The sequence below is a fragment of the Columba livia genome, chromosome 3 (assembly GCF_036013475.1).
Source record: "Columba livia isolate bColLiv1 breed racing homer chromosome 3, bColLiv1.pat.W.v2, whole genome shotgun sequence".
In the NCBI taxonomy this organism is placed as follows: domain Eukaryota; kingdom Metazoa; phylum Chordata; class Aves; order Columbiformes; family Columbidae; genus Columba; species Columba livia.
The window spans coordinates 60,120,663-60,132,765 of record NC_088604.1 but is presented as its reverse complement, the minus strand read 5'-3'; the positions used below and the strand labels follow the sequence as shown (position 1 = coordinate 60,132,765).

At 34.8% G+C, this 12,103-nt stretch overlaps 1 protein-coding gene across 9 annotated transcripts in view; it reads left to right on the top strand.

Annotated features, from left to right (window-relative positions):
• The window catches only part of AHI1 (Abelson helper integration site 1), a 91,342-nt gene that overhangs the window by 23,851 nt on the left and 55,388 nt on the right, over positions 1–12,103 (top strand). For all 9 annotated transcript variants that reach the window (XM_065057072.1, XM_065057074.1, XM_065057071.1 and 6 more), the window contains 6 exons: positions 824–947; positions 3,373–3,602; positions 5,007–5,110; positions 5,705–5,823; positions 8,870–9,000; positions 10,288–10,428. In XM_065057072.1, coding sequence (XP_064913144.1) covers positions 824–947; positions 3,373–3,602; positions 5,007–5,110; positions 5,705–5,823; positions 8,870–9,000; positions 10,288–10,428 — 849 coding nt within the window. The remainder of the gene's footprint in view (positions 1–823; positions 948–3,372; positions 3,603–5,006; positions 5,111–5,704; positions 5,824–8,869; positions 9,001–10,287; positions 10,429–12,103) is intronic.

Below are 12,103 nucleotides of genomic sequence, written 5' to 3'. Positions count from 1 at the left end.
CTGTGCGTTAAAGAGCATTGAGGAAGATGGTATTTCTGTGTTAATAGGGCTGGAACTGGCTTGTCATACATGGTAATGTATAAACAATTTAGTAGTATGAAATCACAGTATTTCTGCGCAGAGGTCTAATGGATATACCAAATCAGTTTGCAGAAGGAACATATTTTCTGAAAATAAGTTTTTAAGTCAAATAACTTTTCTAGCCTCCTAACCTGTCCTGAAAGTTAGATACCTTGAATACAGCCAAGTCCAAACAGACTGCTGAAGGCAGCTGTCTTTCATGGTCCAGTTCAGCTGGAACTACAAATATTCCTTATTATGCAGAGCTGGGGCTGCTTCCTCACAGTAGGCTCAACTGCATAGTTCTTAAGCCCTGCATAAGAATTTTGAGGTTTCAAGAGAACAGTATTTTAAGTGTACACAAAATAAATATTTAAATGCAAGGAACAGTAAGTGTGGATTTCCTTATTACAGGGTCCCAGAAAATTATCTCTGTGTTAATCTACTTCAAAGATTGGTCAGATAGCTGTCCAAAAAAGAAGTCCTAACCTAGTTATCATAATTTAAAGCAAGTAGGCTGTTTCTTAAGGGTTAAGATATTTGTGACATCCATGAACCACTAGATGGAAGTATATGCATGCTGTCCATGCAGATTTATCAATGGTTTTATCTTGTTCTCTGAAACTGGGAAGATAAAGAAAATGAGTTGACTTACACTAGCAGAAACTCAGCCTAAGATTAGACTAAACTTTGCACTAGTAGCTGCATAGAGTTGATTGTAAATACTTACAAAGTTTTTATTTTTCTATTTAAACTTCACTAGTGTATGAAATTCCTTCTGGACGGTTCCTGAGAAAGTTTTATGGTCACCTTAATATAGTGTATGATCTTTGTTGGTCAAGAGACAATCAATACCTTCTTACTGCATCATCTGATGGCACTGTCAGGTCAGTATGATGATGATTTTCTAGCAGATAGCATCAGAAGCACGAAAGAAAGTGGTCCAATTTCATGTTTTACTACAAACAGTGCTATAATTTTTTTTATTAAAGATTTGATTGCAGTGTGACTTACTATATAATATTATAAAAATTCTGATGGAGCTAATCGCTTATTCCATATTTTCTATATTGGCTTCTTACATGTGTATTTGAGACCAAGACTTTTCCAAAAACTGTAGCGTCTAAATCTATAGTGCAGCAAAAGCCCAAAAGGCTTACCATTTCAAGAAGTCACAGAGACAGTTGGAATATTATGTCCTTGGAGAAATTGTCTTATTATGAATGCAGTGTTAAACTTGCAAATTTGAGCATGAGGCAGAAAATTGAAAATTTAAGGTTCAAGTTATGTGTATAAATTGGCCACACTGCACGTATATGTGTAATTTTTTTAGGTTTTGGAAACTTAATTAAATAATTCAACTCAAGTTGTTGTAAATGAAATTTAGTAATATTATTTTCAAGACCAAATGTGTACACATTTTCCCCTACAACTAAAAAGTGTCCTTCAGCACAATGTTAAAATACTGCTCTGTTCAATGTTTAAAAACAAAACCCTTAAAACTGTAGAAAAACATGAAAATGTGACTGTGACACTGCACAATTTTATTGTAAGCAACTTCATAGGTTTTCATAAAGCTTTTTTTATTTTTTTTTAGCTCTTCAGATCCCTATCTGTTGTTTCTGTTATGCAACCCAGTAGTGCTACAGGCACTTGCATAATTAAAATGCCAGAGGTATTGTTACATGATATATTGTACGTGTGGAACTGTTTTACTTTTTTTTTTTTTTTTTCCTCCTTGTATGTAGGTATAAAAAAAGTATTTTGAGAGCTTACCCTATGTGATTATTTTTTTTTTATCTGGAAGCAGATTAAATAAGATTTTTTTTTTCTTATAGATATATAGAAGTAATTTCACTAATTTATGTTAGCTATAAGAAGGCCCAGCTGTTCCTCAATTCTTGAGTTTGTGGCAGCAAGCTGAAACTGTAGTGGCCTGCCTCCTTTTCTGTGTACTGTGTGTAGTCACTGCAGGAATTGTAAGTTCCTGTATTTATTAACCCTTGCCTTAAGTTCCTTAAAAAGTCTCAGTTTATGCAAGGAATTTCTTCTTTTCCCCTTTCATATTGGGAGCATTTTGCCATTGAAACATGGTAGAATTGGAGGATGAGAACTAAAAGGCACCCCATTGCTTTAAAGACACGATCAGCTGATTACCCGGATTGTCTCTCAGACTGAGTTCTAAGGCAACAGGAAGAGAAATTATGTGAATCCTTCTTTATATGTATATTTTTATACGTTACTCTTGAGCCTTCCCAAGCTTTAGTCCCACATTATTTGTAAGGAATGAAGTAACTTTTATGTGGTTAGAGCAAAACAATTATAAAATTATGAGAGGTAGACTCCTTGTGACCTGTTCACATTAAGTTGCAAGTTAATTGCTGTACTCTAAGGCAAGGGTGTCGAACTCTTTTGCTTTTTTTTTCTTTTTTTAACTACTCCTACATTTATACAGTCCTAAAATTACAGCCCTTTGAAGGCAACCACAAGGTTGATGTGGCCCCTGGTGAAAATGAGTTTGACATCCCTGCTCTAAGGGATTGCAAGTTTGTAATGAACTCACCTAAGAGTAAGCTTAGAATTCTTCAGCAGCCACCAGAATTAGCCATCCCACCTGGAAGGGTGGCATTCAAACAACTAAACTGAGCACTCTGAACTGTGCGACCCACCTGTATTTCATGATCCAGGTACTATTTCCTTCTTTATGGACTCAATAATAAAATGTATAGCATCAAACAAAAAACACTTCCTAAGAAAAATATGATCTTACAGCTATGGGTGGTGAAGGATAGGAAATAGATGAATAGTAAGAACTGAAATTATGTGAAGAAAGCATCCTTGAGATCACAATCACTGTGTGGTAGGTAATTGCTCTTCTAAAACTTTTTGGGGCTTTATTTATTTATTTAAATGGTCCTTTGTGGGTTTTCTGTTCTGTTTTTTTAAGAAAGTGATACCCCAGAAGGTCTTAAGTATTTGTTTATAACTCCTGAAAGACAGAAACCGATCCATTCCATGGAATTCATTAAATGTATTTTAAACTGTGCAAAATATCCACTGAATGAGTAAGTACTCATGGATTTACTTTGAAGACAGAGTGCTATGTGAAGTAGTAAATGCATTTTATTTCTTTTTAGAAAGTACCATATTAAAGTGTTAAATACAGGTAGAATAAACTGGTAGCATAAACAGGTGGTGTTAAGATTTGCAAGCATTTGCCTCCAGAACCCACTGGCACAAAATATTGCATCAGTTATACCTGTGTATGTGATTGCTTTACATGGTAGATATCCTAACATCCTTTCCTTTTAGAATGTGGAAAATAGAAATGCAGGCGGCATCTGCAGTGAGAGTTTTTCCTCATCCTTCATTTGTTTATACTGCAAAGTACCACCCAATTGCTGACTCCTTGGTTGTGACAGGATGTTATGACTCAGTGATTAGAATCTGGAATGCAAATGTGAAAGAAATCCATGGGCAACTGCTGCAGGAACTTGATGGTCACAAAAGTTTCATCAACACACTTTGTTTTGATGAAGAAGGTATGTACTTAGAATTACCTTTTCAAATAGTCCTCTGTTCAGTTGAAAACCAACTTGAGTGTTACTAGTTTGCTCCACTTCATAGAAGCAGTGGGAAATGCTATGATAGAATAGTTGTAGCTGTGTTTGTAATGAATGTTAGTATGATGCCTTGTTTGGATAAACACAAAGGGACACATAGTCCCTGGTAAAAATTGAGAGTAATCAGAAAAGCTAAGTGTAGAAAGGGCAGGCAAACAAGTGTGTAGTGATCAGGCAATGATGACTGGGCAGATTTTGGTCACATTTTAGTTTTCATTGTCCCTATAACTAGCATTTATTAGCTAGCTAATATTTTGCACATATTGCAGCAAAAATTAGCAGAACATAAAGCCCAGATGCTACTGTTCAGAAGAGACAAATGCATTAAGATGCAGATGGAAAGCCTAGTGTTTAGTGTAGAGAGGTAAGGTGGAAATAAGGCAGGTTTGGCTAGAATTCTTTGAGGTGGGAAAATTCTGTATTAACTGGAAACCAGAAGCAGGAAATCTGAAACAAACTTCTAGAGAACTCCCAGAACAGAACTTAAGAACAGGAGATTGCATGCTCAGAACAGTAGCAAAACCAGCTCCACCATGTTGTCATTCAAAGTTATCAACCCATTATGAAGATAAAGAAAACAAGGTAGCAGTAGTTAGATTGTGAGAATTTTAATGCTAGACTGAAGTAGCGGGAAGGTGATGAACTTTTCAACATTGACAGAGCATATGGAAAACTGGGAGAAAAGGACAGAGATTTGACCATTGTGAGTTATGGTAGCTGATAGATTAACAGCTGAGAGTGAGAGATGTACTGAGATGTACTAGTGGAAGGTAGGAAGAGTTAAAGATGGGTGAATAAAATACTTGGAAGTGTTCGACTTTTTCTGGTATTAGTGACATCATTAGTAATTATTTGGAGGTACTCACTGGAGTAGGTACTACAAAGAGGTAAGAGTTGCATTTTTATAAAGAGTAAGTATTTGTGCTTAATTTAAGAACTGTTGGAAAACAGTATTTGTTCCTTGTTGAAGGTGCTCTCAGAGAATGTATAGGTAGGTAAGCATTAGGATTTCATGTGAAACTAATTGAGCTATAAATGCTCATTTTTTGCAGGTTCTAGAATATGAGTAAATGGAAAAAAAAAAAAAATTCAGCACCCCAGTATCTGACTTTTGTGCTGAATCTGAATTTATGGTATCAACTTATGTCATGCAGTATGAGCAAGATGTATTTGCAATGAGTATATCGTAGCAAAAGAGAGGAAAGAATTGGTGTTCATCTATTTACAAAAATAAGAGAAAAAAGTTGCATCTTGTTCATACATCCTTTTCTGTATTTGTTGTTTTGTGTGGTTTTCTTCTGCTTATAAGATATTATTTCACAGGGCTCCACATGTTCTCAGGGGATAGTTCAGGACTGATAATAGTTTGGGATACATCTGTCAAAGGAAGTTCTCAACACCTGTTTCAACACTGGAGGATTAATAAGGTACACAGGTTCCTTAAACTAGCATTGTAATTTCTGTGTGAACTGTTCCAAACCTAGTTCATTTTTTTTATATATCAACTTTTGTTTAACTGAAAAGGTGTATTTTCTTTAAATAACAGCACAAAAGAGCTGATAGAAAATACTGTAATTTGCTGATTTAAAATTTTTGAATTGTTTTGCAGCTTCATTTTTTTGTATATAAAACATGAAAATACTTGAGGTTTAATAGCATTTTATTAACAGATAAATGTTAATGCATTAGTTTTGTTCTCTAGAGACAACAATAAGATAGAGCACAGGCTTTACAAATCACCTTTGTTCATACCTCAGAGGCCTAATGTTCAGTCAGCATTTCTGTCATCAACTGTGTTTCAGAAGTTCAGACTCACAGTAGAATCTGCCCTGTGGTTGTGAAAAGCTGATTGCCTAGGATGTAATGCCTTAATATAGGAACATACTTTTCCCTTAATAGCATAGAATGAAGTGGGTGGAAAAAGAGTAATGCAAGAGAAAAATGAATAATAATACATAAAAACATGAATTTTAAAATACAAAGTTATATTTTTTTTTACTTTGTTTTCTTTCTTTTTGTAGGAAATAAAAGAAAATGATATTAATGGAATACCAATAAATCATTTGGAGGTGCATCCAAATGGAAGGCGTTTATTAATCCATGCCAAAGACAGTAACCTCAGAATCATGGATCTCAGAATGTAAGTAGATTTTTTGGTGCCAGGTGTGTGTTTCCTTTTTGTTTTAAAGTTTACTTGGGGAAATAGAGTTCTATAAAACTATCAAATGTATAGTTGTGGAGAAGAAAGATGTCCTAATAATCAAGGATAGCAATATTAGAGTTAGGAAATGGTTTCAAAACACTGCTATATTGCAGACCTTTTGTGTGATATTGAGTAAGTCTTTTAGAATATCCAAAATTCACTAGAATACTTGGGAGCTTAAGGTGGCATGAAGGAGAGAGACGCTTATCCCCTAAATATTGCATTCACTTTTAAAAATGCAATCTGGACTTGAAAATAGCTTTGAACTTGTAACATTCCTTTGTGTGTTACTTTCTTGTTTTTAAAACCTTGGGAGAAGTATTTTGATGATAAAATGGAATGAAGATTGTCACTATAAATACTGAAATATGCAATAATGTACCTATTATGGTATATTAAGCTGGCAGTGAGATGTTTATAACTTAGTTTTTGATGATTTTCTCATTTTCAATAGTCGTGAACATGATTCTTTAATAATAAACTACAACAAAAAATAAGGGGATCACAGAATCACTTGAGTCATTGAGGCTGAAGAGAGTCTAGTCCAACCCCAATAATCAAAGCAGGACAGCATGTTACTCAGGACTTTGTCCAGTTGGGTTTTGAAAACCTCAAAGGATGGAGAGTCTACAACTTCTGTGAGCAACATGTTCAAAAGTTGATTCACTCTCAAAGTAAACGAAATTTTTTTTCTTAATTTTAGACAGATTTTCCTATATTTCAATTTGTGCCCATTCCCTCTTGTCCTTTCACTGGTGAAACTGAGAAGAGTCTTATTCCTGTCAGTTTCAATAAGATGCACCTGAATATTCTCTTCTAGGAAGGCACGTCTAAATGATTTTTCCTTAATTTCATGGGTTCCTTTTCTTACCTTGCCATGCAGAAAATCAAAGGTCCCTGGTGTTCTACATGAAATTACCTGGGAGAAATACCTTTATGCTCTCATAGTATGAGAAACTACTACGTATTTTGTACATATATATATATAGATATATGTATAGATATATATGCACACTCTCAGGAAATCTTATTCTTAAATAATAAATTGGGTTGGCTATTTGAACTAAAGACTTTCTAGTTTTATAGTGCGCTCTTCGTCTTTTACTGTAAATGATAAATTATAATGATTGTGCTAGAAGACTAAACTCTCCAGTCAATCGAAGCATGAAATTGATGGATTGATAGAGGAAACCTGTAGGGAAGCATATAGTGACCTTCCATCACTAGCATTCCTAAAAAGTGCAGAGTTTTAGTTTAAGAGAGAAAAATGGGCATGCATATTAATGTCTAAGAAAGGGTTAATATGGTGTGCGGTTTCACATTTATTAAGCCAGTTTATCCATAGGACACACCATCTCCTCCTATCCCCCACACCTTTGGCCATGTATTCCTAGCATTTCCTTTTTATCAGCTCTAGAGATCTTTCAATGCAGGGTAAGTCAGATCAGTGAACTGATCCAACTAAAATCAACCTACAAATACAAATGATTAATTTTCATTTTAATCAGCTATCTGATCTAACTCATCTGATAGCTGCCCAAACACTAAAGAAATGAGGGAGAGCCTGGGAAAATAAGGGTGGAGGGGACAGCAGCAGGGACTACTGCTTTGAGTGCAGCCCACAGTTACATGGGCTTAAGCCTATCAATAAACCACAGGGTCAGATACCCTGCAGTGATAATTTTGCACGTCAGCATTAGCTGTTCATTCCTTACATGAGAAAAGAGGGGGTGGAGGTCACAGATCAACACAATTCACTTTGACTGACAGATAGTTGTTCTTAACTTTCCTCTTTCAACTTGCTTTTTTGATCTTTTTGGATAATGCTGTTGTCCTGTCACTCAGGTATGTGATCAGAGATTTGAGTTTGGTTCAGAGCTCTCCTTAGGGTTTCATATACAGGTCAGTTTTACATCTTGCAGAGCTCTTCCACATGACATCTCAGAGATACTATCTTTCTTATTCACACAACTAAAACTTCTATTTGCGCTAATATGGCCTTGCACTGTAATCACTAAAGCCGAGTAGAATTGCACGTAAGGTATATTTATTCAGAATGTTTTAAAAAATAGTTTTCCTGTCATATTAACTGCATTGTACTTCTCCCAGCATAATTCCATTGTTTCTGCAGTAACACGTTTTAAAAATTACTGTCTTTGAGAGCTGTCGTGGCCTATTGCCATTCTTCTTGCCCTAAATCCTGCATCATAGTATTACTGCTGTATTAGTCTCCATTTTGAACTTTCATATCTTTCTAAGTTGTACCTCATGTTTGACATAGCCACTTAGAAGCTGGCTTTTGCTTCTTTGAATCCTGTTGCAGGTTATCTCTTACTTGATGCCTGACAGTAGTTTATTAGTAGGCCATTTTTACTATTCTGACCAGTAAAGTTTCATTGCAAAAATAATCAGTAAAATAATCAGAAAAAATAATCAGTAGCACAATAATATTAAAAATTTTAATGTTAACAGTAAATCAACATTGGTGTCTGAAATTTATTGGTTCTACTGCTGGTTTTCTGGCCAAGGAGGCATATGTCTGGAGAGCTAAAGGGAGCTGGATAAATTTAAGCACTACTGGAATGTAATCAAGCTCAGGAAGTGTATTGAAAAACTTTGTCAGAGCTTGGAGCAATAATGCCTTTTTTTTTTTTTTTTTTTTTCCAAAGTCCAGGATCAAGAAAACATAAATTACTACATCTATATCCATTCTCTAGATCTGAGTATTTCAATTTTCTACTGAAAGGCAAAGATGTACATTTTCATCTGTAATTTCAGGTGCATCATGAAAGCCAGGGAAAAGAAAGGGTAAAAACTGCACTCTTCAAAAGGTGAATGTTTGCATATCTATTTGGGATGCAAGGTGTAGTGATTTTTCTGAGGAACAGAGAGGGGGACTGACACATAAAAATTTCAAAGGTTGCTGAATGGTTGTCTGTTCTGAAAGTATCTGCTACATTTGTAAACTATTCTTTATCTTTAGCTTAGCTACAAAGAAATACATAGGTGCCACGAATTACAGAGAAAAGATTCACAGCACCTTAACACCATGTGGTACTTTCCTATTTTCTGGAAGTGAAGATGGAAAGGCTTATGTTTGGAATCCAGAAACAGGTAACTGATATTATGGTGTTAAGCCAGCTTGTCAAGACTGAGGGGGAAATGGTTTTGTAAACTATATTGAAACACTTTTGATACAGAATGAAACTTCACTAAGATGTTCTTATAATAAATCCTGAAACCTTAGCTCCATCTTTTAAATAGCTATTATTAATCTGTAAGATTTAATTCTTTAGAGGAAATTAATAGGCAGAGGTAGCATTTGTAATAACCAGCAGGAATAGAGCACCTTAAGTTCAGCATTTTCTGTACTACAATTCTTCACATGTGGATGAGGGTCTTAAAATGGAATGCACAAAAATGTTTTCAGTCAGATCTGTTGTTTTGTGATCAGAGCCTCTGAATATTTTTGGACTTTGGAATATAAGGTTTCTTTGTGAATTATTCCCAAAACCGAGTAGTTTCAAAGTAGCTGTCAAAAAAACCCCACAAACAAACAAAAAACCCAAAACCAAACCAACAAACATAAAAAACCCCAAACCCAACAAAAACCAACCAACTAACCAACCAAACATGGAAAAGTGTTAAGCAAATATAAGATAAAGAGTTTGTCATCTTCATTGTACAGTACGGTAACAGGGATAAAAATAACAGCAGAATGCAGCAGAATACACTTTTTGGTTTTGGTGACGTTATGTTCTGCATTAAATTATGATCTAAATAATTTCTGAAAAGGAAAATGTGAATATTTTTAAACAGGCAGCTAACCAACAGTTCTGTTTTGAGTTTCTTTCTATGTTTCCACCTATATTAGCTTACATCTTTGCCACTACATAATTTTTCTGAAAACTTGAAACAAGAATAAAAGGAAGGAGAAATGTTACTTTTAATAGTAGTATGTTTTAATTGGGCTTTGGCTCTTTCTTACACACTGCACTTGCATTCATAATGCCGTCAGCTGAAGAGCTGATTTTATTTTTTTTTTTTATAATTTTGTGCTCACCCTTCACTCCTGTTGTCAGTATTATATAATACTGTGGAACGCCACCATTCCAGAACTTGATTATCGGAACAAGAGAACTCAGCTGACCTGATGCATTCTCTGGGGTTTCCTGCAGCTGTTGCAACAGCCCTAACTTTTCTGACTTATTCAATAACTCAAAAGCACGGAATATCTTTTTGTCTTACACCAAATATTATTTTTCAATCAATTTCCGTATTGAAAAGTATTTATTTACAGTGGCAGTCACTGCACTGTAGTAATACAATCTTCAACCAATTGTTATTTTGCTGTATCAAATATATTTCCATGGTATTAATGAATGTATTTCACTTCTGTAGGGGATCAGGTGGCCATATATTCTGAACTGTCCTTCACATCTGCACTTCGTGATGTTGCCTTTCATCCACATGAACACATGGTGTCATTTTGTGCCTTTGGACAAAACCAGCCAATACTTGTATACATTTATGATTATAAAGGTACAGTACAGATTTTCTTAATACACACCTCTAAATAATTTATATTTATAAATTATTTGCTAGTAGTTGTACTTCTTTTAAGGGAAAAAGAAAGCAGTCATTTGATGATAATACACATCTTTACCCTGGGAGATACCAAAACCCAACTGGACATGACCCTGAGCAACCTGCTCTAGGTGACCCTGCTTTGAACAGCGTCTTTGGCCTCACCAATCACCAAAGGACCCTTGCGACCTCGAGTTTAAATGTGCTATTGTACGTCATCCTGTGTGATTCTTACAGCACTTTATCATGCATAGACAGTGTCATATAAATATTAAAAGCCATTTTTTCAGTAGCAAGTTGGATTATAGAGTCAGAAAATATTACTGTTCTGAAAATTAATGAATAGCTTAATATAAATCTCATTATTTTGTGCTGACTATGTTATGAAATCGTATTAAGGAGCTATATAGAAATTAATTAATATGAAAGAGAATAATTGTTTTAATAAACAGGTGTTATGTCTGTAGTATGATTATGGAAGATATACGTTTATTCCCCATGTTATACTAAAGAGAATATAGTGATAAATGCCAGCTTTGCATTTTTAATTTACAAAATACAATTTTGACCGTCTTTTGCAGGCTTTTCTGATGTTGTGTTTTTGTGGTTAGCTTCAGCAGTGCCGTTGTTTCACTTAAAGACAAAGTTTCAGGTGTCATGTTGGATCTAGACATTAGATAATATGAATTATACATATCTGTAACAGATTTTTGTTTGAATTACATTTGCAGTGAATATAGATTTATAAAGCTAATCCTGTCTTCAGACATTTGCTTTTTAAGTAACGTACTAACGAGGGTACTCATATCAAATCTCACAGTTTAGGTTATTTATTTGTTGAACTTGTTGACTTTTACAGGAAAATAAAGTGGAATGACTTCACAATCAATATTCAGTGCTAAACTTCAATTTCTCATTCTAGAGAGCAATGGAAATTTTTTTCACTATTCAGCAGCTAATAGGATAGTTTAACATAAACGTGTGTATTTGGACATCACACAGATATCACACTGGTAGTTATTTTTATCATCTGTGTGCTTAACTAAGTCACTGGTGATTATAACATTTTGCATGGGTTGTTGTCTTTTCTACATTGTGTGTTACTGACTTTTTGTTCCTTTTTTGGTTGAACACCCCCACTTGGCTTTCAGAAGATAGTCTTACTGCCGTAGTGCTGAAAGAGTTAATCATATAGTAATACTAATTTTAGTCACTGACACAGTTTTTAAAACCCCAACAGTACATATTTTACATACACTCACAGTTTTATGAGTACCCTAGACAAAACTTTCATGAAGAATTCCTTTAGCCTTTGTTTGCTTGAGACCACAGTACAAAAAATTGCAAAGGTCAAACATTTTTTTTAAGTGACAGCGCAACTTTAATCAAAAGTATTCTATTCTAGAGCAGGCTACCTCCTTAGAATGCCTCCTGTGCCTGTGTCTAGCAACTTCAGAAATTTTACTTGAACTAGGCTGGAAAAAATGTGAAATATACCTAGTATTAATAAAATAGCTGACTTGAACTCGGTGCAAGCTATATAACTTTCTTTGCCTTTGGAAACATTCCTTTCTCTTCCCCCTCACCCTCCTAATATTTCTTTATGGAGGACACTACTGTTTGTAAGAAA